This window comes from Poeciliopsis prolifica, unplaced genomic scaffold (assembly GCF_027474105.1).
Source record: "Poeciliopsis prolifica strain line A6 unplaced genomic scaffold, Auburn_PproV2 SCAFFOLD011, whole genome shotgun sequence".
Classification (NCBI taxonomy): domain Eukaryota; kingdom Metazoa; phylum Chordata; class Actinopteri; order Cyprinodontiformes; family Poeciliidae; genus Poeciliopsis; species Poeciliopsis prolifica.
Window position 1 is genome coordinate 12,397,096 of NW_026562386.1, and position 26,946 is coordinate 12,424,041.

Here is a 26,946-nt window from a genome sequence, read left to right on the forward strand (position 1 = left end):
TTCCATTTCTACAGGCTCACCATTTTGTTTTTCTTTGTATTCTTTTGCAATCTTTCATTTTTCCTGCATTCAATATGGACCAATGGATGACTTCCTAAGAAAATAGGGAGATACTTGTATTTTGAGACCTTCCACATTTACTTAAATGACAACTAATTATTGATCCAACTAATTTCTTTAATTCAGTTCTTTACATGTTTTTCTTTAAAGAAAGAAAAACATGTACATTTTAAAATTACGGACTAAGATGCACTTTACACAGGCACATAGTGTTAAAATGTATTAAGTGCACATCATAAATATGTGTTGAATTTAGAAAGTAGAATCCTCATTTTGAGTAAAAGTCAACTATGCTCAAATTTAGAGGTGAAAATATTTTTCATGCTTTTACTTGTAACTTGTGAAAAAAAAAGCTCAGTTCTAACATGCCATATCACTTCTAAAGAAATCTGTTGAGATAATTGAGGAAGTAACATTAGGTTTTGTAAAGTATTGATTAGAATCAAAGGTTAATACATATTAAGAGTAATAGTAGCGAAATGTAAATTTCATATTCAAGCTGTAAAAAAAGATAACTAGAATTATCTTCCACTAATTACCGCTTTACTTAGAACCACACCGCTTCAAATCGTACCAAACCCACTCCCACGCATCTAACAAACTGCAAGATTAGGTCAGATCAGGTTTACAGAGGAAGACATAGATGCCCTTAAAAGACATTCATGAAAACAACAAAGATTCAGATGTTGGAAAACAAATAAATACCAGAAAATTCACTTTGATAATGAAAGTGTGGTTTGATTTTCTCTTTTCTGCTGTGTATGTTTTATGATAAACAGGCAATACTGAAACACTGGTTCTTGTGCTCTATACAATCAAAATGACACTAATTCCAATTAAAGAAGCTTGACCTTATTCTTTTGAAATCGATGCTTCAGGTCCTCTTGGCTGCACGGCTGGTCCCTCCCGATGAAACGTACTATCAAAACGTGGCGTCACCTCGCAGCGGATCAGCAGAGTGTCATCTTTCAAAAAAGCTTTCTGAGTCAGCTGTTGCAGATGCAAAAAAGTAACATAGCCAAATCCTTTGGGATTGCGTGAAATCACGGGTTTTTGGAAGGCTTGCAGGTCTGGCTTTGTCTCCATGACCTCCACGTGATGCTGACACTCAGGTCCCTGGTCTAAGATGGCAAGTCGGATCGTTCCTTGAAGAGGCCAAGTCAGCTGCCCGTCAAAAGTTCCTTGCATAGTGTGGACGAAAAGAGAGATGAAGTTGGAGCAGCGTGGGGCGTTGGGCGTCTGCAGGTGTAAGCGCAGACACAGCTTGTAGCCTGGACGGCCTGTGTAGAAGCCAGGGCTGTGCTCGACCACTGTCATTCCTGCTTCTTGGTTGCGCAGGAGGGCAGAGAAACCTCTGAGGCGCCAGATGAAGATGCCGTGGTATTGCTGGGCCTCCAGGTCCTTCACGGTTTCCTCCAGCATTGAGACCCTACGCCGCAGCTCCCCAAGCTGCCCTGCCTGCCAATGACATGGAGCATAAAGTTAATTATAACATAATAAGTAAATTAAGTAGCATATCAGAATCCATCAGTCTTAACTTTAAGAAGTTATAAAGTAATCTCTTTTTAAAAATCTGAAAAACTTGGCTAAAATGAATGGAGGTAGCAACAGGTGACACAGGTCCGTCTTGAGCGTTTATTTACAAAAATGTTGCCTTCCATTTAAATCACTGACCAATCCTCGTCCAAATCCAATCCCCCGCACAAAGAGGTGCGCTTGCAAAAGGTTTTTGACTTTTAGGCTGAGTCTACACATATTCAGACTCTTGAGAGACCAGAAACGATCATTTTTGAAACCAGGTTTCATAGTAGATACATTTCAATACTCCACTTTTATGTTTTAAGTTTTTATATAACTGAACATTGAAAATTCCTCACATTTATTGAATACATAAATAATATACCTAGAATTGAGAAAGCAAAAAAAACAAACACAAAAGAAAGAAAAATGATAATGTTGTATCTTCATTTATCTCTCTGTTTTTCTCTCTCTCTCTATCCTGCATGCACCTCACTCTCATAAATAAATGTGGTGACAGTCTATGTTTTTGTTCTCTGTCACTATTCCAGCCCCACTTATTGTCCCAGCATACCTACTACATCATTTTTTTCTGGCACTGCAATCTGTTGTGTGGCCACACATTTTTTCTAAATCATTTATACAGTGCTTATATCTGTGCATACAGGGCCTAAGATTTGGCACAAATATTTTGTTAATTATAAAGATAAAATGAATATGTTGCGAAAGACATCATGCAAAGACGTTTCTTTCTGAAAGAGATCTAATATGGTCTCTGTAAAAATGATATAATTAATATATTTTTGGCTCCCAGAAGGAACCAACAATGTTCTGCTGGCCTACATGCAAAGTTTACAAAGTAAAGTCAAACGCAAGCCTGCATAACACGCAGGCAGAAGTAATGAAAGCGCAAGACAGAGAGAAATATAACAGCATTTTTACAATAAGGGACTGAAATTGCCATGCCATTAGGTGTAGCTAATCTGACTGAAAAGACAGACATTTATTCAGAATTATTGATATAAAGTTCAACTAACTAATAAAAACATTTCAGTGGTTTGCTGATCACACTGCGATTTTAATCAGTGGAGATATTTTACAGAAATCATAATGAGCTCGCTAAGAGCACTTGGTAAGCTCTTACTTGTGTCTCTTTCAGTATGATGAGCTCACGCAGCTGGTGATCCTGCTTCACCAATCGCCCATCCATCTCTCTGATCCTCTGCATCTCCTGGGTGGGTGGAGATGCGGCGGAGCTGATGCTGCAGCTTGCAGCTCCTCTGAGCCGGCTGCAGGCTGCCGCTGGTGCTGCAGCACCAGTATCCTCGGCCAAAATGGACGGCCCTGTAGTTCTGAGAGGTTTGGGCGACATGCCATTGAGGCTGAGGCTACGCAAGTACTCCGCCATGTAACGCATGTGCATCTGTGTGAACTCTTGCATGTGCTGAGCCAGGTCATGTCGCTGCATCTGTAAAGTAAAAGGAGTTTGTGGTCAGACACTCTTAGAAATATATTTGTTGAATTGTGTAACAAAACAAATCACATACCCTTTCCTTACAACCAAACATGCTAAAGTTACAGGCAATGGGGGCTTTTGGACAATCTATATCACAATGGGATTCCATCTGAAAAACATAACATGAATCATGTTTATTTATCAAAAACAGCATTAAATGTGTAAATAAAAAGTATAACAATGCACCATGAACTTCAGCATTTATTACTGAACCAACATATTGTAATTCAATTGTATGTGTGTACATGAGGAACAGTTCCCTAAGTTTTGAGCAAAGGGGAAGCTGTTAGTTGTAAGTAAGCCTAACACCTTTCAGCTCATTTCCTGTATGAGACACAACTGTGACTCTCACCTGGTCTCTGATCAAATCCATCTCACAGTACTGGCACCTCACACTGGCAAATGGACACTGCTGCTCATGTTGCTAAGTGACAAATCAGAATGAGATTAAAAGACCAATCCTTGTGATCCTCAGAACAGTTAAACAGTGATAAATAGGTATGAGTCAGTTTCCCATATACCAAAGTGATAAATGCTAAAAAATTATTTTACAGAACTCATAATGAGCTCGCTAAGAGCACTTGGTAAGCACAGAAATTTCTTGTAGTTATTTTAAGTTCTGAGCAATTTAAAACATGATCATAATACATTTTTGAATGACCAATCCAGTGTCTAGAACACCATCTCTCTCAGCAATAAGTGAAGTACCAAATTATGAACAAATTGCATTAATAAGAAGAAATAAACAGATATAAAAGGAAAAGAATATTGGATTGATTTTTAATTTTAATCACCAGTTGACAAAATAAGAGCAAAATGTCTGTAGCGCAGCTGTGCTGGGTAGCTACAGTGGCTACCCAGAAAGTTAGCCAAGCTAACTTGATTTAGTTCTGCAAAGGGAAGAATTGCAAAAGCTATAATGATGTGTACAATATGCAATTGAAAATTACTAATAGATCGGTGTTTATTCTATGTCTTTGCATAGATTCATCAATAAAAATTTAAAATGTCATTGAGGACAAGGTTTGCTTATAAAACATTTTATGATTTGTCCCTGTTAAATATAATTGCTTTTCTTTTTAAGTTATAGCTATATTCCACACAATCTCATGCCTAGTAGTGAGAGAGCAATACCTCTTTATCCTCAAAAACAAAGGATGCCACACAGTCTGGGCAAGACATGGGCCTTCTTTGGCACTCAACAGTTTTGTGCTCCTCCAGGTAGCCCTTTCTTATAGGCTGCTGGCACTGCTGACAAGGCACAGTGGCAAACTCACACTCAGTCAAATGAGTCTGGAAGGAAAAAAACAAAGTAAATGAGTTAACTTAATTACATGGCTGGCTTTAGTCAATTCAATTTACTCCAAGTCTCGTAAGGTAAAAATAAGTTGGGACAGAAATATATCTTACTTAAAGTAGTCAGCATATAAAATTCAATGCAGCACATTGATCAGAAATATTTTAATGTAATTTCAGCAGAGGGAATACTAGCAAAAAATGCAACAAGACTGAATACTATTAGCACAAACAGAACAATCACACAGAGAATGTGGTCGCTGTTATGATGAGTACAATAAGTTCCTTGCAACCAAATAATTGTTTTTCATCTTGGAACTGAATGCAAGCATCCAAATCTCTTTAAACTTGCAAATCAATGTCCTTTCAGAAAAAAATCTTGATGGAATTGAACTGCATCAGAAATTAGTTTTTCTTCCATTAAATTTCTAACCTCTAAATGTCGGAGCTCCATTTTGTCAGTGCAGCCAGAGTTTGGACAGCGAACAGTTAGCGATAGAATCTCTCTTTTGGCAAAATTATCAGGAAACAGTTGGTCTTCTGACAGCATTTCATTGTCCACAGGGCACCTCTGTCCTGTATCACTGTTTTGCAAGAAGAAGAGTAGCAATTAATTAGGCAGGGGATTAACATAATCTGCATCCAAATGGGGCTTTATATTTGGGCAGAAAAACAATTGAAATGTTTTATTACAGTCACAAAAGTGAAGCGTATTATCAGGACTAGGGAATTTATATACTGTGCTGCTAATAAAAAACAAAGAAAAATCCTATAAGAATAAACCATTTATTTTGCATTAACAATTTGGTTAAATCATATTTCAGTTATTTGGTGTAGTCTAAAATACAAGACAATAACTTACCGAATAGACTTCTCAATGCAGTTCTTGCAGAATCGATGTCCACATCGTGTTTGAATGGCATTCCTTAAGGCCATCAGACAGATTGGGCACTCATACTTACTCTCAAGGGGTGGGTCAAATTCCACATCATAACCTTGAATTGGGGCAGGGGCCTGAAGACTACTAGATGAGCTGTTCATTAAGGTGCCAGCACTCTCAGATGGGCTTAAAAGAGATTCCCTTTCTTTTTCCTGCATCAACAAGGCACATTCAGAGAGCGATCCTTCTGGTCCGTCATAGCTGTCCTCCTCCAAGCTCCCCTTACTGCTTTCACAGCAAGCCATGTGTACAGCGCTTGAGCGCCAAATCAAAGCTAAAAGAGAAAAAAAAATTAAATTGAACTAAAAATTGCTCTTTACAGTGACAGACAAATGTTTTTTTCTTTTTTTATTTTATGAGTTGAAATTATTTTCAGTTTAACAGTTAAGTTATATAGTGCCAGCTCACAACAGCTACAACACAAAAGCCAATGAATTCCAAATATACAAAGATGTCGATCATTTGATTCAATGATACAACTTTTGAAAGAATTATTCTTTTCTGGAAAATGGATGGTATACTGTTATTCAAACTCAAATGACAAGAAAAAAAAAGAATATATAGACTGATAATATGTATCAATCTACAGTTAGGGCCAGAAATATTTGGACAGTAACACAATTTTCGTGAGTTGGGCTCTGCATGCCACCGCATTGGATTTGAAATGAAACCTCTACAACAGAATTCAAGTGCAGATTGTACGTTTAATTTAAAGGGTTGAACAAAATATCTGATAGAAAATGTAGGAATTGTACACATTTGTTTACAAACACTCCACATTTTAGGAGCTCAAAAGTAATTGGACATATAAACATAACCCAAACAAAAAAGTTTTTTCTCAATATTTTGTTGCGAATCCTTTGGAGGCAATCACTGCCTTAAGTCTGGAACCCATGGACATCACCAAACGCTGGGTTTCCTCCTTCTTAATGCTTTCCCAGGCCTTTACAGCCGCAGCCTTCAGGTCTTGCTTGTTAGTGGGTCTTTCCGTCTGAAGTCTGGATTTGAAATGCATGCTCAATTGGGTTAAAGATCTGGATTGACTTGGCCATTGCAGAATATTCCACCTTTTTGCTCTCATGAACTCCTGGGTAGCTTTGGCTGTATGCTTGGGGTCATTATCCATCTGTACTGTGAAGCGCCGTCCGATCAACAGCATTTGGCTGAATCTGGGCTGACAGTATATCCCGGTACACTTCAGAATTCATCCGGCTACTCTACTCTGCTGTTATGTCATCAATAAACACAAGTGACCCATTGCCATTGAAAGCCATGCATGCCCATGCCATCACGTTGCCTCCACCATGTTTTACAGAGGATGTGGTGTGCCTTGGATCATGTGCCGTTCCCTTTCTTCTCCAAACTTTTTTCTTCCCATCATTCTGGTACAGGTTGATCTTTGTCTCATCTGTCCATAGAATACTTTTCCAGAACTGGGCTGGCTTCTTGAGGTGATTTTGGGCAAATTTAACTCTGGCCTGTCTATTTTTGGAATTGATGAATGGTTTGCATCTACATGTGAACCCTTTGTATTGCTTTCATGGAGTCTTCTCTTTACTGTTGACTTAGACAGATACACCTACTTCCCTGAGAGTGTTCTGGACCTCAGTTGATGTTGTGAACGGGTTCTTCTTCACCAAAGAAAGTATGCGGCGATCATCCACCACCGTTGTCTTCCGTGGACGCCCCCCTTTTTGAGTTCCCAAGCTCACCAGTCAATTCCTTTTTCCTCAGAATGTACCCGACTGTTGATTTTGCTACTCCAAGCATGTCTGCTATCTCTGTGATGGATTTTTTTCTTTTTTTTCAGCCTCAGGATGTTCTGCGTCACCTCAATTGAGAGCTCCTTTGACCGCATGTTGTCTGGTCACAGCAACAGCTTCCAAATGCAAAACCACACACCTGGAAACAACCCCAGACCTTTTAACTACTTACTTGGTTACAGGTTAACGAGGGAAAGGCCTTTTGAGTTACTTGCAGCCTTTAGAGTCCATTGTCCAATTACTTTTGGTCCCTTGAAAAGAGAGACTATGCATTACAGAGCTATGATTCCTAAACCCTTTCTCCGATTTGGATGTGGAAACTCTCATATTGCAGCTGGGAGTGCACTTTCAGCCCATACTATATATAAATTGTATTTCTGAACATATTTTTGTCAACAGCTAAAATAACAAAACCTGTGTCACTGTCCAAATATTTCTGGCCCTAACTGTATATATTAACCGGTTAAAAAACATGCACTTGTCTCATGTCTTTTTTAAACGCCCATTTTAACTTCCTCATATCAACATAGCAAAACTTTAACTTCCTCCATTAATTCACTAAGCTAAAATAATGAAAGCCAACATTTATATATCCCTGCTTTTGATTTAAGCCATCTTTCTGAACAAGCAGTTTGCCTGTTTTCTACACAGCTGTGTTATTATTATGTGCAAAAGCATATGACTTCATATTAAAGACTGTGGTGGTTTTAGAAAAAAAGATAAAACATTTTTCATTCTTTTTTTTTCTCTCCACAAGGCAGAATTTAAAAAAGATAAATAAATAATACAAAAATGCGTGGTTCTGTGCGTGCCGACCTAAAATTTTAAATAGTTGTCAAAAATGCTAAGCAGTTTACTTTTAATTGATGTGAAAAACAAATCTTTGTTAATTTCATCATACTTATGCAATTGTATTCTACAGAACTAGCTTCAAATTGAACTGCTTATTTCATTCTTGCTCAAAATGAAGGACTGCTGCAAAGTTAATAAATAATTTATGCCAACAATCGTCCGATGTCAGGAGAAGGAGATGTAGCTACAAAGGCAATGACTTATAGCAATTGGCCAAGGTTATTTTGATAACCTTTTACCAATTGCCCTGATAAGTAGAATTTAAATGCAAATTAATCTAGGAAGGACTGTTTATGAATGGGATGCATTTGTCCAGTGGAGTCTTGAGAATACACTTGTTGTGAAATCACAAATCACTCCAAACACTGTCCTCCTCTCCTATTGTACCATATCTGGATTTTTAAGTTGAAGTCACTCACTCTCCATAAAACAGCACCTAAACCGTTAACTATAAAGCTGCTGCAAAAAATTACAAAAAGGAGCAATGAGCATGGTTAACAATGTTGGCTTTTGTGAAAAATATACAATTTTAAAAATCAAATGCCCAAAGATTTGTTGATCTGCTCAAATACAAAACTACACAAATATTGTTCAAAGACACAACCTGCTGCTTGTAAATGCATAGACAATGTTTTCAGTGGCAGCTATGACCAGAGAAGAAAATATAATCTTGATTTTTTTGCGTTATAACGACAATGAAAAATATTTTTATTCTATGGGTCGAGTGAAAAAGTGGATTAGTCTCACTGGAGAAATGCAGGGATGTCCAAAAACGTACTAATTTAAAATACTCAAAGCCATTTAACTGAAACAGTGTTTAGACAAGGAGAGTGACATTTTATAGGTGTACAGCATGCACATTAGACATACTCTTCATTAGGCTTTAAGATAATGGAGGCTCGAATATATTAGTATCGTAACGTCGTATTCCTGTTCTTTTACTCTTTTATTTCCCAATTATGTAAGTCAAGCTAAAACAAATGGTACGTCATAAACAAGTTGTATTTTACAACTGTGTCATTGTCAATATATTTGACCAATTGATGTACATTTATTTGCTGTCAATCGGTTATCACTAATATACACAGGAATCGTGCCTTAATCTATGAATCCTAATTGATTTTTTTTCAATAAGGAGACTTTAGAAACTACTTCTTATAGCTAAAGTTATAATTTGCGTCTAACTTACAGCCAAGTTCGAAATGTTTATTAGCTGTTGTGACTTAGCCTGCTCGCAAAGTTATTCAACGTCAAACCCATTTCTCAAACCATAACCTTATGCTCACAAAAGTTAGCGATTGTTTCACCTGACAGTCATGCCTCCAGACGCGGAACTGCAACCTCGAATCTTGCGGCACTGAGAAGAGACTAAAATAAAGATAAATTACTCTCATACTGACCTAAACTGTTGAGAGCACACACCCACGCGCCTCCTGGTGCAGTAGAAATAACTTTGTATCGGTGGAAGCCCGGGTTTTATCTCCGAAATTTAGCCACCTTTGCCTTGAAAAGCCCCGAACATTTAGTTTCAGATTTCCTGTTTTTCTTTTCCTACGTCATCGAAGATGACGACAGCTGCTAGATTTTTTTCACTTGCTGGGCACGCGAGCACCATCACGCGGCAGGAGACTGACGTTGCCGCAGAGCAGCAGGAGACAGAAAAATGGCGGACCTCAGAAAAATCTGTCCTGAGTCTTTGCCCTGCCGTGTCAACCACACACAGAAAACGTCGTTCCAGGGGAAGCTTTTCGTCTTTCTTTGTGTACTTATAGTGGATTCCGGAGGAGCCACGACACATTGGGTCGTCACAGAAGATGGAAAAATTCAACAACAAGTATGCCAGTTAGCTTACTGACCTGCTAACATTACTGACCTGCTAACGTTATGTGGTTAGCCTAAACAGCTAAGTATTTTTTTCCCCTATAAATTAGTAATAACGACTTTTTGCATTGCTCTGTAATTGTATTTATTGGAACCCAGTAAGACATACAAGCCCCGGTCTTGTTTTATAGAAAGGGTGCAAGTGTTGGTCTAAAAACAAAATGTTTAAGTATCGTAGCTTGATGTAAGACAACGTCACTCTGTCAATCGGTTGTGAAAGTCCAGTTCAAGATGATGAGCACATCATCGCAAAGCAACATAAGTTCATCTGATAGAAACGGCTAAGAAGCAATTAATCTATGCGAGACACATAGTTCACGTTTTAAGTGACATACTAATTAATGGGTCTGACCGGATAAGTTAACAATACTGGAGTGAGTTAAAGATTTGTATGAGTACAATAATTGTGCCGTTAACCTTATCGAGTAAGTTTGCATATTTTCTAAATCCTTATTGTTGATACCAAGATTACTCATTTGGATTGAAAAAAAGGGGCATCTATAAGGTTTAAATTTTAAATCCTCTCATTTAACATTTTAAACTTGAAAATGTGGGTTCTTGTAATAGAAAAATATCTAAATCATTTTTGTAGGCATTACCAATTGGTCTTTAACAGTTTTTTTCTTAGCTCTGCGTGTAAGAGATTAGAATACATGTCAGGTAATTGACTTGTAACAATCCGTTCATTCATCTAAATAGTCAGTGGCATTTCATTTTCACTATTAGTATTATCAACATTTTGCCTTCGACAAAAAAAGTAATTTTGCCTCTTGTATCATATGTAAATTCTGAAATTAGGATATAAATTATTTAAAGTTTTTTTTCTATGGACTCTGGAGGTTCAAATTAAATTCTACTTATCTTTAGATAAATGAAAAGCAGTTTTGGTGGACTCGAAATTTAGCAATCAACACCGTATATGTTGTTTCAAAGAATGAACTCATTGACAGTAAATTATATTCTGGTTATGTTTATGAAATTCTGAAAACTGCAAACCACAATGGCAAATCACACAATTTGTGAAAATAGCAGTGGCACTGGCAGATGCATGTTTGATTTACATTACCTACATCCAAAGATTAATTCACTGCCTCATTCCAATTCAGGTGGACTCTCCTTTGAATCTAAAACATCCTCATGATGTGGTAATCTTCATGAGACAAGAAACTCGTGTTCACTACCTCAAGACTTTGGAGGTGTGTGGGTTTCTTTCTTAATTTTACTGCAGTCAAAGAGTTGATTGTTGCATATTTTCATTCCTTTGCATTTCATGTTGGCTTTACCAATTTTAAGACTTGTTTTTGTTTACATTATGTGAGCAGAAGCAGTTAGTAGCACAAAAGATTCACATTGAGGAGAATGAAGACCGAGATACAGGTTTGGAGCAGCGACACTACAAAGAGGATTCAGATTGTATAATGGCTAAGGTGCCACTGGGAGACCTGGATCTGTATGATGGTACTTATATCTCCTTGGAGAGTAAAGACATAAGGTAAGCTTTAGTAAAATGTCAAAACCAGTAGTTGTGATTTGACAAGAAATATGATATCTTAAGACATAATCAAATTCTTCTCCTCTCATTGCAGCCCTGAAGATTTTGTCGATTCACGATCTGCTCTGCCCCCAGATCTGGAAAAGCCAGACTGTGCTAAAGTTTTTGAACTACCTTATAGTATCCATGCTTTCCAGCATCTCAGGGTGAGTAGTTTACTTTTTTGGTTGCACTCAGTAATTTATAGCATGTGTTTATATTCTGAGCAAAAGTATTTGAGAGATATGCTACACTTTCCATATATTTGTGCACAACAATTTACCTATTTGTCTTTTTTAGTTACAATAGTCAAACATCTTGCTGTGTCATTCAAAATCACAGAGGATATGAAAGAACAGACAGTCTGGCAAAATTGTTTTAAAAATTGTTAAAATTCACAATATGGAGCAAAAATATATATGTTTAACAATTACAAAAATAGTCTTACAGCTTACTTTTTAAGATTGTGTTTCTTATTGATAGGCCTTTCCTCTTTAATAACACATTGTGGGAATAATTTAGTAGCAAGTCATTTTTGTTACATGCTTTGGTAAAGTATTTTAGTTTTCTTTAAATTAAAAATGTAAGTTGGTAACAACATGCATTATTTTATATGGGTTTAATTGTTGTGTTATTTTTACATATTTTTGTTTTTTGTGTGATTCAGTAATTTTTGATGAACTTTCAGCAGATTGGCATCACTGTGCAATCAGTGCAGTTCCAATTGGTTTGCCAGCTATCTTTATAGTATTTGTAAGGTGCTGGGCATAATTGTCTTGCTTCTTTTTGGATCTGTGCACACAGAAACAGCACATATGCAGACAGGCATTGCTCTCATTATTTTCTTTTAAAACAGATGCTAGAGGTTATATTAGAGATACCTCCAGAGAATCATAAATTAAAGTTAATGTTTTAAATTTCAGTTTAGTTCCAACAACAGATTATGAACAAGGTTCCTAGGGTAATTATTTGTTGTATAATAACTTTAAGTAAAGTTGTTTTTTTTAAGTACTGATTATAGAACATGACACAATTCTGTATAATGTGTATTTTCATTTGCTTCACCATAGGGGGTACAGGAGAGAGCAAACTTGACCTCCCCACTTCTTTCTAAGGATGATCCCATTTTTAGTTCTTTAACTAAAAAGTTTGGCCGCACTATTGATGAAGTGGGCCACCGCATTCATCAGAGCTTTCTGAAGGTAAACTTTTCCTGAACAACTTTGCTCCTTAAAATGTATTAAAAAAACAACAACAATATTTTGCTGCTTTTATAGAATTGGTCAGTTTTGAAAAAACTTATCTGACTTGTTCTTGAGATTGATATTTGAGTTTATTTTGTGTTAAACTGAAATCTGCATGTGGCAATGAATGTACCTTTGAAAGAAATATAAATTCAGCACATACTCTATTTGCATTCTGCATCTTCATCTACAAGTGAGCCTTATTGCTGTGAGGTACTATTTTATAGAGCTTTAAAATGGTTTTACTTTACGCTTTTTGTTTTTCAGAATTCATCTTCCTGGGTGTTGTATAACATGGCATCCTTTTACTGGCGTATGAAAAATGAACCTCAGAGGGCAGTGGACTGTGTAGTGCGTGCTTTGCATTTCTCTCCAAGGTAATAACTTGCGGGCCAAAAAGGTTTGCACTACTATCTTGTATACTGTGAGTATGCTCACAGGTGTGTCAATGTGTGTTTCGTTTTTACAGACAGCACAAGGATATAGCACTGATAAACATGGCCAACATCCTGCACAGGGCCCATTTCTCTGCTGATGCTGCTATTCTTGCCCACACTGCCCTAGACCTTACCTCAGATCTCTTTACTAGTCATTACACATTGGGCAACATTTACGCTGTAAGTAAAAGTGAAACCTGTCAGCTTCACTGAAAGCTCTTATGTCTACTACAAAGAGTGGTCATATGCAAAGGATCTTAAGTGTATACACTTTCTTGCTCTGCTTTTTTGCCTCTCTGTGTTGGGAATACCTTCAAAAAATACAATACATTTCTAAATTAAGTGTATGTAATGTTTCTTTTGCCCATAAACATAGCTGGAATTGAGGACACTTATTTTTCAGGAATTACTGTTTATATAAAACAGATTTGCACATTAAATTGAAAACAGTTTCAGCCAACTGAATTCCCTATGCTTTAATATTTATACTCTGCTGTTTGGATTTATATATATATATATATATATATATATATAGAAATACCTGTGCTGCTTTCATAGTCTTGATTTATACTCTTCTGTTGCTGTTTCGCCAGATGCTTGGGGAATACAACCACTCAGTGTTGTGCTACGAGCAGGCACTGCAGGCCCAGCCAGGCTTTGAGCAGGCCCTGAGGAGGAAACACGCTGTGCTCTGTCAGCAAAAGCTGGAGCAGCGCCTAGAAGCTCAACACAGGTAGGCCAATGCTTGTGCGGAGGCTCTTTCAGGTTTTTTGTTCCTTTTTTTTCATGCAACCTACATTTCCTACACAAAATGAGAGTTCAAACTGGGTACTTTACAAGATTAAGCAATAAGCTTCTTTGGTATGTCTACAAAGCATTTTTGTTATTTGTTAACAAAAATAACCAAATTTTTAAAAGTTTTTATTAAAATTTGCATTTTAATAAAGTACATTTCTTTTTTTCCGTAAGAAAAAAATGCTGTCAAAAGTGTGCTGAATGTATATTTACTTTTATTGCAAAATCAGTTCCATGTTGATAACAAGTAGAAATACTTGGAGTTGAGAAATGCCTGATTTGGCAAACTGTGAGTTGTTTGTTCATATTTTCTGATCACTATTCTGTATTTTTCATCTTTGCTTGTATGGTTGCAGATCCCTGCAGAGGACTCTGAATGAGCTGAAGGAGTACCAGAAGCAACATGACCACTATCTCCGCCAACAGGAGGCACTAGAAAAACACAAGCTGCTGCAAGAGGAGCAGATTCTGCGCAATATTATCCATGAAACCCAAATGGCCAAGGAAGCTCAGCTTGGTGAGATACAATTCCTATTAGCTAAACTAGGCTATGAAAGAGTTGAGAAAAATAATATTTTAAAAAACTAAAACTTATGCTTTCACTTTTTAAAGTTCCACAAGGTTCCAACACAGTTCTACAATGTTGGAAATTAATATACAACCTCCAATACTGTCAGACATTGTACGTTAGTACAGCAGAGATAAACTGGGACTGCATAAATCTAAAGAAACATTTGATGTGAAATGTGTGTAAAGATGTCACTCTTGCGAAATCTATAATTGCCGCTTTTTTTACAGCACTTGTCAGCAATTCCAGCAAGGCATTTTATTATCAGTTAATCACACCTTAGTAGTTTTAACTATGAACCACACCCTTTCTTGAAATCTACTCCAACAACAATGCACATTTTTTTTTTTGTTTTGAAACAGAACTATTTATGTAATCATGTCATTGTTTACTTGCCTAATAAGCTTTAAGATAAAAAATGAGCACCATATGTTTTTTTTTTGTTTGTTTTTTTTAGGAAATCATCAGATGTGCCCATTAGGTCAGCAGCAACGGCGTCTGTACTGCCCCTTCGATCTCCCTGTGCGGTATCACCGGGGTGATCTTTTCGAACATGTCCACCATGTCCAAGTGAGTTTTGGGATAGAAAAAAAGTAGAACATGAAGTGTAAGTCAAAAGTGTAGACAGAAGCAGGTATTCTTATTCTTTATTGTTATAAGTGTATATATGTTTTATTCATGGTACTTGTGAATATCATGTTGGCAAATTATCGTACCCAGTAGTAGAGTTTTCATTATGGCAATAACGATAAAAGTGATTGAAGTGAAAAAGCACTCTCTCCCTGCCTCGATAAAGACAAGCCAAAAAGGCAAGAATATTTCAGAAACTTTGAATGTTGACCCGAAAGAGATATTTGAGGACAAATTTAAAAACACAGTTAATAAAAAAACTGACGCATCAGCTATCTGGATCTAAAATTCTTTCTCTGTGTTGGTTTACAGTTTGGAGAGGCGTTGTCTGTAGCATCCAGTGTGGCGCTTGTGTCAGAACGCAGCTCCAACCAGACATCTTCTAGCCCCCTTCTCCGACCCACTGTGTCAGGTGATCAGGACCCTGCTGCAGCCCTCTGGGGTGGCCATCAGGAGTACACACAGGCAAGAGGAACACTGACACTTTATTTGCACTTGTTCTACAGAGACTATTAAAATAAGCAGACCTGATAAACATAAAATTGTGCACTTTTTTGTAGTATTATGTTGGAAGAAATACCTTCCTCATAGCATTGGTTTGAAAATAAGGACTCATTTTGTAACATGTCTGTAGTTTTGTGTCTGGGACAATGCCTAAGTTTTTGGCATGTGTGTGGTCTTAAAACTTAGTGCTAAGCTAAAAATTAAACTGGGTACCTGTAGGTACCTACACTCAGTGTCTCGGATATTTTTAATTTATGTCCTACTACCACATAAGTTAAGAATAGTATAAAAATATTGAATAAAAGTGGCATGAGAATGGAGCCTTGATGAATGAAAAAAAATCTTACAATAATTGTACATGTTTTAGAGATGTGGATACAAATAAACTAGAAAGATCACAGATTTCAACTGCTCATGTTATTGAATCAATTTTCTATTCAGTTTTTTGTGAATCAGCAAAAGATAATAAATTGTTTGACTCATTCTAATATTTGACAGATTTTGATTTTCTGTTCTAAACAGATTTGTTTAATTTTGTAACAGTAAATTATGTTAGAAGTTTTTTCTGGTCGTTTTTTTTTTTTTTTTACTAAAGTCTTTGCTTCTGATGAGGAGTGATTGAAAATGTGGTTTTGTTTTAGGACACACAGAGGGCATTGTGGCCTCAGAGATCAGACTGTGCCCATCAGTACCCAAGTATACCACCTGCCCATCTGCTACCAACCTACTTCCTCTCACCTGAAGCACAGGGCCTTGGGTTAGTTCACATTATTTGATTGACTTTTGATAAATATTCTTTAACCAAAAACTTAAATTGGCAGTTGAAAAGTTAATCTGCCACTGAAAGATATTTGTGTCTCTTTCAAATGATTCTAAATGTAATTATGTTTAAGTCCAGATCAAATAGAGGCTGTTTTCTTTCATAATTTGGATAACGTAAAACCTTATTTGGTGATTTATATGTATATATATCACAGAGTAAACCTTGTACTAAGACCGAAGCAACTACAGTATGCTGAATTTTCTTCGGACATTGTATGGATGCTTTTGCTACTTTGTTTTTGTTTGTTTTCTGCAGAACTTTAATGTGACCTGCTTTCTTAGCCAGATTTGGTTCGATTCACAATCTCATCAGCTGTGTTGTTTGCTTGATGCATTTGCAAATTAGACTGTGATTCTGGAAAGCATCTTTGCTGTGATTGTTTAAAAAATTAAGACCTTGCTAAACCAGTCAATGAATTAAATTGTCACTATGCAAAACTGCCTCTGGGAACTTCTGTTATCAGCTGTTCTTGTTTGAGATACCAAAGATACTCTGCACTGAAGCAGAGAAATACAACTGACAACAAGTCCTATTTGTGTATAAATAGGGATGCACAATATTACTAAATATTTTTAGTAGATATCATTTGCAATATATTGAAATTTTTTTAGTCATCTGTGCCGACATCACTCTGTGATCTAACGCATGTTGGGCAATGTCATTTAGGTCTGTTAACATTTTCTAATTGCTCATAGATTGATCTCACATTGGCATGTTCTCTGGTTTCTTGAGAAACTACAGACCTAACGACAACAAAAAAATAATAATTTTAGTGCGACATTGGTTTCATAAAACACAATTGGGTTATTTCTTTTCAGCCCAGTGGCAACCCTCCTGTATAGCAGCGCTGGCCCCATTTCAGTAGACGGTCCACCGGACTGTAGTCCTGTCCCTCAACCATATCCAGCTTTCCTCCCCGCCTCATTAGACTGGCCCCTGGAAGAAAAGGAGCTGCCAGATTCCTTTGCATCTGAGGTATCAGTTTGTTCATTTATTTAATAATATATGGCTGTGTTGGTTTAAATGTTGTGTTGTCTTATTTCTTTTCTCTTTTCAAAATAAAGTTAAATAATATATACACATCTTCGTTTACAGATGCTACATTTACGCAGTGGAGGATTTACACTGGAGCAAGTTGGCGACAGAATAGCACAAGCTATACAAGAAGTAAACTCATTTTTATTTCTTCAGAGCAGCATATTGCATTCAATGACATAGGCTGTCTCAGCACAATATATGTAAAAATCTAACAACATAAAACACTTTATTCAACTTTAACATGAAACATTGAATTTGCACCATGTTCAGCCATTGTTCAGACACTTAACATTTTTGTTTGCTTGGTAAAAGGCATCTCACTTCTCACATGAAAATTACGTACATATTACATTTGCATACTCCTATTTAAAATTATTCTGCACTTTACTAAGTCTTCATATTAGGAGCTAACAGGCGTTTGTTTGTTTAGGCCAATATACCTCACTGGCTGGTCAACAACGAGGCAGCTCTATTTTGGCAGGCCAAAGGCAACGGCAGTCGTGCCTTGCAATGCCTCCGTCAAGTATTGAACTCTGCTCCATCTTCTCTCCATCACTTGGCCCTCACCAATGCTGCTAACCTTCTGCTGCACTATGGTTTGACCCCCCATGCACAAATGCTGCTGGACCATGCACTGACACTCAATACATCTGAGGTAAATGAAAGTTGGTTTATAAACTAATGAGCATTTTAAAACTACATATTCAAGAATTTTCGTAAAAAGAAAAACTGGTTGAAGATTGGTCTGTATCTTCAGAAATTGTGATTGAAAATATGAATAAATAAGGGTTAGACATCCAGGGTGTGAGAGAGACATGACAAATTTTAGCAATAGTTTTCGGTAAAACCCAACCCTTTTTTATTTGTTTTTCTAGATTGTTTGAGTAGGTCTCAAAAAATCTAGAATAAGTGTTGAATAATTACATCTTGTTCTAACTCACATGTTGCAGTTTTTATGCTTGTTTAATGTAAGTTATTTCAAATACCAAAAAAATTGCAGTTTTGTGTGGGATTGTTTTTTCATCAGCTGCACATGCTGAATTCAGGTAAACTTGGCGTACTCAAAGAGCAGTTACCGTAATAGAGATGTCACTTTAAATACTGCAATTTGTGAACAAGGATGTTTAGACTGTATTCCTTGTTTTATCTATCAGTGTCAGATACACAGATGTCTGTTTAATCTCAGTGTCAAGATTTGCATGTTACACCTGAGGTAACTTTCTCTCTGTCTCGTTTTGTTTTCCTCGCTCAGCCTCACACCCTGCTCAGCTTGGTGAATGTGCATTTGGCCCAGAGCAATGTGACAGGTGCTCTGGCCTTGTTTCGCCACATTCTGGAGACAACCCTGTCCTCGTCGTCTTCCTTCTCATCCATTGCTGCCTGCAAGCAATGTCGCACCAGCCTGCCTTTACTACGCTGTCTTCAGTTCTACCCTTCGCTTTACAATCTTTCCCACCGACAACCTTGTTCACGTAAGTAACCTAAACAGAGTAAGGAAATATTTTCCTGAAAATATGTAAAAAAAAAAAAAAAAAACTGAAACAAAGTATTTGAGTACATACACAAAGGTTTACATTTAAATAGATTTTGGTTGAAGACTAGGAGAGGTACAGGATTCATATAATGAATCTTATAGTATGAATTTCTTATCCAACGTAATCAATCTAGATGCAGTTATATTCAAAATGTCTCGCCTCAAGCAAACAAGCAGCTTTACATTTCTCTCTTTTAAATCACACAATTGAGAGAGTAAAATGTATTTTTAGAGGACTTTCAGTCAAAGCATTTAATTTGCACTGTCATTACAGCCACTGCAATTTATTAGAAATGTCACTTAAAAGAAAAGTCATTTTCTTAACATGCCTCTCTATCCAGTCTGAATACAACATAATTACCCAAACTGCATAAATAAAAGTGTTGGGATGTCTCTGTCTCTGTAATAATATTTATCTACAAAGTTTGTTCTCAAAAATGCTCTTCAACTTACATTTTTGTTACCTATTGCTGCTTTGTCATGCAAAACCGCCATCAAATGGTGCTGCTTCTTGCCATCAGTCAAACACACCAGAGTGGGGTTGCTATGGTGTGTTAGACATATATTCTCATTTAAACACATTTTTAGATGTTATATGCTTTTTACAATCCACACTGCAATAAAAAGAGTTACATTTTTTTCTCTAATTAAATAATCAAAATAAAATAATTTTAAGCCCAGTCCTATTTTTGTCCACATATTTTTTAAGTTTGAATTGAAATCTATCAGCCTTAGGGATGAGTTCTGAAATTTTGAACAATTACTAAGAGTTACCAATCAGAACAGAATAAGTTGCTCTTATCTTACTTGTACCACAAGGTGGCATCATAAGCCACCAAGTGGTTTTTTTTATGCCACTGTTTTTTTTTTTCATTGCATCTTGGTATACACTGATATATATATATCTCCATCAGTGGCAGTTCATCCAATATGTACAAATATTGGATGAACAGTTAAATGATAAATTTGCATTGCAGAATATGTTGGTGATAATAAACTTTTGAACTCTGAAAAATTATTAATTAGAAAATTTTCCAGATTCAAAAAAATCTAAATCAGCTTTCTGCTTGACAGAGGAAATAAAAGGATTCTGTGTGATATGTGCTTTCATGTTGTCCCCTCTGAGGGCCTTTAGAGTTGCTGTAAAAAATGCTGTGATGTATGCTGTCTGCTTTATTTGAACAGAAACCACGCATGTTCTTTTTTCAGTGAAGCTGAGGAGAAAAGTGCTTTGAAGTGGAGAAATTCTGCTTCTCAATAATTTAAGCAGCTGAAAATAGCTAATGGTAGCTTTAGATAAGACTATATTTTACTCTCTAAAGCTAAGTATTGTTGCAGTAAAACATACTTGAGTACTTGAGTTCAAACAAGCTCTGACACAACACTCCTGTTTTATTAGTAAAGATCACAGAGGTAACTCATTGGTGCTTGAACGGAAATGTGTCTGTTTATGTTTGCTCAAACTCTTTAAAATTGAGGAATTTCTTATTTGACAGCTACCTCTAAAATGTATACAAATGGAGTTTGTCTTCAAATGCAGAAAGGAGCCATAACGCAATGGAATAAAAGTTTACATTTCTTTGCTGTAAAAAAAAAAACTAGGGAATTATAGCTCAAATAAAAAGGGAAAGTTAAGATTACAGAACAGAAGTACAGAAGATTAAAAAACTACAAAAGGAACCATTGTTTGTGTTTCTTAAAATACAAAATATATTCCGGTGTGCAGGTTTCTTTGCATATTTAAAATCTGTCATCCTGTATCTTCCTGAGCTTTTGTGCAAACAACTGTCTTACACAGTTGCTGAAGCAAAATTATGATTCTGCAGATTATCATATAATCAGAACTTAATATGTAAATTACATGTTAGTTTCTATTGATATGTTTTAAAAAACACTAATGCGGATATAATGAAAGTAGTAATGCTTCGAATACTAATTGAAGTTTTTTCGGTGATCCAGAAGATGGAACCTGCATGACTGAGGAAGACTTTGGCATACAGCTTGAGGAATGGGAGGACAGCGAAGAGAAGCAGGACGCAACTGCCAGTTCTGCCATTGAAGACATGTTGCTCTTTGAGAGTAAGATCAGAATTTTATTTGATCTCTTATTAAAACTAATCAACAGTTAGGGAAATTGGTTAGCCCACCATTAGTTAGTTTTGACATTCAGTGCTTTGCAAGAGTATTTAAACCTTTTTCCCCCACATTGTGATACATCAAAACTGTTAGTATAATCCCATTCCTCTCAATTCAATTCAGCTTGATATCACAAGACAACCCAATTTTACTTCAGTCTAGATAAGTATTTAAGAAGAAGAAACAAACATACGACATTGTTATACACAATAAATAAATAGGTTATGTTTCCTAATTCCCAGAACTGAAACTGTTTTGTTTAGCTCATAATAATGCTTTTGTAGTTTGCTTCATGAACAAAAAAACGCAGATGACAATTTGATCCTGAATAGTTTTTTTTTTGTTTGTTTGTTTGTTTGTTTCCAACACTTTTCTTATTTTTTCCAATCATTCAGATGTAATCCTAGACAGTAATGGCTCAGGTGAGGCGACGACACAGCAGCAGGCTTCTCCCTCCTCCACAGGAACTGCCAAAATGTCGTCATCCTTTGGAGACGGAGGAGTGGAAAAAGAGGAGGAATGGCAGCTGAAAGAGGACCTGATGGGAGCCTTTGAGGGAGCGCTGGATGTGGGAGGGAAACGCGGAGACCTGCAAGGCATCAGAGTGCTAAAGAATGACCGCGTCATGGGGGCCCGAGCAGGAAGTGGACCGTGTTTTGGAAACTGTGAGGATGATGATGGAGCAGAGTGGGTAAGTGTGAAAACTGAGCTTTTGTTTTGAATTATTAAAAATAATTTTGAGAATGTGACTGAAGTTATTAAGTAGGTTAGCTTGATTGTGTGTTTTTGTTGCGTGTTTTTAGATCACCTTCCAGGTAAAACGGGTCCGTAAATCAAAGGCAGATGGGTCAGAAAGTGTCTCCATGACTGATGACGGTCAAAACGAGGAGTCGATACATGGAGGGAGCTCCGTACTGGAAATCAGTGGTCCAACTATTCCATCTCCTGGTCCTTCAGGTAGCAAAGAACACTTGCATTTTATATGTCTACTAGGCAGAAACATGGGGGAAAATAGTACTTGATAAGGATCTCTCTGCTTTTTGATCAGGTCGCTGGAGAGACTATACAAGTCTTGGCTGGCCTGGACCAGAGGAGTGCCAGCGCACACGGAGGGTTGACCTCACTACTGTAGCTAGTACTTGGTTGGCTGTTTCTGCCAAGAATATTGAGTAAGTCTGTCAACATAATAAATTCAGTCAAAATCACAGTAGTTGGAATATATTTTCCTATGTATTTATTTAGGCATGTAGCAAATTTACGATAGAAGTCGCCCTTGGGAGAAATATAGAAAAAAAATAGCCATAGGTTTTATTCTTTAGACTTTAGACTCCTTTATTGTCCATTAAACTTACATAAAATGGAAATTTTGCTTTGGTAATGGCACAAAGACACACAACACAAACACACATCACAGTCGACACAAAAGGAAAAAATAATAAATGTATGTATAAATGATAAAAGAAGATCTGTGAAATAAAATCAAGTCATATTAGTCTGTCCATTCCTGGGAAAGAAAGTAGCAAAATAGCATGATGTCTGTTTATCGTGTTAAATTAGAAACATCTAAAACATGTGTTTAATCTCTCATTTTGTGTCTCATCACCACTTTTATGTAGCATCACAGATCACATAGACTTTGCCACCCCTCTTCAAGAGCCTGCAGCTGAACCTTTATGCAATGCCAACCTTCCTGCCAGTATGCACACTCTTGACCACCTAGCAGGTGTAGCTAACCGTGCCTCCATCCACTACACAGGGGAAGCCCAGCTGCGAGAGGTACAGAGGCTGAGGCCAATGATTACACAAACTAATGAACAAAACAATTCAAGCTGTATGTGTGAGATTGAAATGAAGGCGGTGTTTCAGTTAATATTAAACCGAATCACTGACTAAAGTGGTTAGAAATGTTACTATTCTTATTTAAGAGCATTTTGTTTCACACCTCCAGTTTGATCAATTATAGATTATGTAATTAATCAAATACCCAAGTATCATATTATATTTTCAGTCTCAGTGGGATCTTTTTTTTTTTTTTTGTCACTTCTGAAGGTTCTGCAGAACCTTGGGAAAGATAAGTTTCCTCCCCAGTCATTTGAGCAGGTGGGAACTCGCATTGCTAAAGTCTTGGAGAAGGTAAGACCACTGAGGTGATCCAGGAGAATTTAGGAGTAATATTTACTTATGAGTGGTATTTTTTTTTTTTCTACACCATTTGGATGGAATTGTAAATTCAGAATATCTTAAACAACATGCTATATATATATATATATATATATATTATATATATATATATATATTATATATATATATATATATATATATATATATATATATATATATATATAGAACATTGCTAATTGGCAATCACTTCAGAGCTGTGCATTTATATTTAGTGATTATTTTTGTTTTACGGAGGTAGTAAAACTGTCTTCAGATATTCTAACATCAAAGCCAAATTTTCTCTATTGACTAAAGAAAGAACCTTGAGAGATTGAAGACTTGGTGGTTTTATGTCTTGCAGTCAGTTCTGCTAAATGTCTTTGTTTTATTTTACAATTTCAAACAAAAAACATGCACGTTTTCTTTTCTGATTAAGTTGTGTTAGGAAGGAAAAACATGAACAGGTCTGCTACAAGTGAACAGGTAACCAAAATGGTATTAACTTTTCATACTCAATTAATTTTTACATTTTTTTTTTCTCCAATCAGAATCAGACATCTTGGGTGTTGTCCAGCATGGCCGCACTGTACTGGAGAGTGAAAGGTCAAGGCAAGAGAGCCATCGACTGCCTGCGGCAAGCACTTAACAATGCCCCTCATCACATGAAGGCAAAATAGACACAATTATTTAGTCTACTTATAGCAAGTAATAAAGCCATAAATAAAAGATATTTATTGTGTTTTTTCTGCTCTTGAATTATGGAACAGGATGTACCACTTATCAGCTTGGCCAACATCTTTCAAAACGCTAGGTTATGGGAGGATGCCCTCACAGTCGCTCGAATGGCTGTCGAGATTGCACCTCACTTTGTCGTGAACCACTTTACTCTTGCCAATGTCTACATTGCAATGGTAACAATGCTTAATCAAATAATTGTTGGTTCTGATGTATTTTTTCTGGTCTTGTACTGGAACAGCATCTTAAATCTTTTTTTTTTTTTCTTCTCAGGAGGAGTTTGAGAAAGCAATGCACTGGTATGAATCCACTTTGAAGCTGCAGCCAGAGTTCGCCCCTGCCAAAGATCGACTGAGAACCATTCAGTGTTATCTGCTCACCAAGAGGGAGCGTCGCCAGCCCTAAACCACTCAATCTGACCTACCCAGTTACCATAAACACATCAGACACATGCATACATTCAGACATTCTCTACCACAGAACTATTTGAATAAAATGAAAATATAGGGAAGTTGAAAGTCAACAATCCTTACTTTGTGTATTCCAGGCCCCTTTTCTTCATTGGTGGTCGAACACAGTTCTGTTAATTAGGTTGAAATGTAGATAATTTAGCCCCACAACTGCAAGACTTTTGCTACTTAACAATCAAAACCTTGTGATGCTCATATCATGTTTTTTTTGTTTTTTTCTGTTTGCTGAACTTTAAAAATATGTGGGGTTCAAAGTAAGTTATACATTTAAAGTCCGACTACTTCTGATGTAACTTTTAATTCAACCTGGGCCAACCAGAACACTTTATTATTATTCTTCTTGAAGACATTTTAAATATAAAAAATAACGTTTTGCTCCTCTGTTGTCAAGAATAATGACATATAATCTCCCAAGGTTGGGGCCAGTTTTAAATTCTAAATAAAAAGGCTGTATTACAGTATTTTGCAAGAAATCTTTTGCTGAGATGATAGGGGAATGTGCTTCTCAACTCAGAAGTTAAACGAGTTTTAATTGAGCGATAATGCCCTCTCTGTGCTTCTTTCAATGAATGGGAATTCTCGGTTTATGCACTTTTTCTTTTTATCATTCCTATTTATATGGGACCTACAAACTGATTTTGCTACAAGCTAATTTAAATATGAAAGAGTGAAAATGACATGCTGTTTCATTTGCTTCTCAACATGTGGAAATTACATGGCAAAAAAAGAATTTATCATTGACAGTCTATTAAAAACAAATCTGTATTAAATGTACAGTTTTAAAGGCAGCTTGTGGATTTCCTTTTATTTCTTGGTGTGACGTATGCATGTCCTTAGAAAGTGAAAACCTTGGTTATATTCTTCCTAGTTTAGGATAAGTTATAAACAACATTTGTGCTGCTCCTATGTAAAAATTCCTGGTTTGAACTCTCATACAAAACAAGTCACTGGCCTAATGGTGGCACTGCTGGACTTTTTCTAGCCAGACATCATTTGCCAGCTCCTACATCATCTCCGTTGCGGTATGACGACACCACTTTCATTTTATTCCATTTAACGCTTAAATCTTTTAGATACTGTTAAAATATGTCTTCAAAGGACAAGGACAAAGTTACTGTGCATTATATAATATATGTTATATAAATACACTTGAGTGAAGCACTTTTTGAGGGCATACAGATTTGGATTTTTATTCTTGCAATAAATATATAAATTCAGAAAGTGAGACCATTAAAACTTTTATCGATCAGGTAATTCATCATATCCTGGTTGAATAAAACCTGGTGAGAAATATTTTCTAAGATTATTAGTCATTTTTTGACAGGTTTCTTTTCCTGAAGCACATTTTTTATTATTTGATGAGGTAAATCATTTTGCTTTTAATTTCCTTAAGTTGTAGAAGTATTTTAAAATAGTCGGTTATGAGACCAGATTTTACTGGATGGAATAAGTAATACATTTCAAGTTCTGAACTATTTGTTATAAAGTTCTTTTGTTGGAAAATGTGGAAAGTAGCAATGAAGCTATACAGTCTAAATGAGTTATGTAGATAGAATGTGTTGCTCTAAAGAATTTGGATCTTTGTCTAAAAAATGTCTACAAAACATGAAAGTCTGCAGTTGAGAAAATATGTCCAAAGTACATGGTTGTTGATTCAAGGAAAATAGATAAATGATTTTCAATTTGAAAAGAAAGTGAACCCCCTTTTTATTCTGATACTCCTAAATGAATGCAGTCCAAATTCTTGTCCTGTTACCAAGGTAAATTCTGTCCCCAACATGTAACTTAGTCATATAATTCTATACCATAAATACAAGTTTTTAAGATCTCAGAAGTTTCTTTAAAAAGTAAGATCTGCAGAGATATACTGCCCAGTTGTAGTTTGTGTCATAAATGAGATGTTATTAAAATAAATTGTGTATGTAAAGATAAGTGATCAATGCTTTTGGCAATTTACATTCCAACAAATGCTAACTGCCAAACTCCGTATTTATAGTGATATTCACTGGCTTTACCTTCCCCCCCATCTTCTTTTGTGTTTTTTTTTAATTAGTTGCCACAAGACTGCGGAACATGCATTTTTTTTTTTTTTTTTTTTTTTTTTTTGTTATTTAAATGTTACACGACTGCAGTGATGAACTATCGTGCAAAAAAATGGTTTCCAGAATGAGTTCTTTGCATATTTAAACAAGCTTTTCTGTTAGGTTCTCTTGTCACTCAACTTGTCCTTGTTTGCTGCTAAACAGACTCACATTTTGGAGCTGGTTTTACTTCCAACATAAACTGTTTAAATCTCTGTATTGCATTTCCAGCATTCTTTAAATATGCTAAGGATATATATATATATATGATATATATATATATATATATATTTAGCACCTTATATATATAATACAATAATATTCTAGTGAAGTATGAAAAAGGTTAACTGGTAATCAGACAATATTTCAGTTGTATATATTTAAAAAAAAATACAAAGATGAGATGTTTAGGGCTATGCATTGGAATGTGCTGC

At 36.2% G+C, this 26,946-nt stretch overlaps 2 protein-coding genes across 4 annotated transcripts; one reads left to right on the plus strand and one right to left on the minus strand.

The window, feature by feature from the left end:
* Positions 1–4: 4 nt before the first annotated feature.
* On the minus strand, positions 5–9,482 carry traf6 (TNF receptor-associated factor 6). Of its 2 annotated transcripts, none has more exons than XM_055036499.1 (8): positions 9,346–9,482; positions 5,253–5,604; positions 4,824–4,974; positions 4,229–4,387; positions 3,447–3,518; positions 3,126–3,203; positions 2,723–3,046; positions 5–1,518 (listed from the first exon to the last, which is right to left on the minus strand). In XM_055036499.1, the coding sequence occupies exons 2-8, from the start codon at positions 5,573–5,575 to the stop codon at positions 913–915; spliced, it is 1,713 nt and encodes a 570-aa protein (XP_054892474.1). In that variant the 5' UTR covers positions 5,576–5,604; positions 9,346–9,482; the 3' UTR covers positions 5–912. The 2 variants fall into 2 exon arrangements, with proteins under 2 accessions (XP_054892474.1, XP_054892475.1); XM_055036500.1 differs by having other exon boundaries at positions 9,253–9,482.
* Positions 9,483–9,575: 93 nt separating this feature from the next.
* On the plus strand, positions 9,576–25,219 carry ttc17 (tetratricopeptide repeat domain 17). Of its 2 annotated transcripts, none has more exons than XM_055036906.1 (25): positions 9,576–9,779; positions 10,933–11,022; positions 11,149–11,318; positions 11,413–11,524; positions 12,428–12,559; positions 12,869–12,978; positions 13,071–13,218; positions 13,632–13,771; positions 14,190–14,350; positions 14,859–14,971; positions 15,344–15,496; positions 16,177–16,292; positions 17,177–17,333; positions 17,454–17,525; positions 17,827–18,051; positions 18,649–18,868; positions 20,890–21,009; positions 21,462–21,757; positions 21,870–22,023; positions 22,115–22,235; positions 22,683–22,842; positions 23,116–23,199; positions 23,775–23,894; positions 23,994–24,137; positions 24,235–25,219. In XM_055036906.1, the coding sequence occupies exons 1-25, from the start codon at positions 9,609–9,611 to the stop codon at positions 24,364–24,366; spliced, it is 3,621 nt and encodes a 1,206-aa protein (XP_054892881.1). In that variant the 5' UTR covers positions 9,576–9,608; the 3' UTR covers positions 24,367–25,219. The 2 variants fall into 2 exon arrangements, with proteins under 2 accessions (XP_054892881.1, XP_054892882.1); XM_055036907.1 differs by having other exon boundaries at positions 20,893–21,009.
* Positions 25,220–26,946: the final 1,727 nt, after the last annotated feature.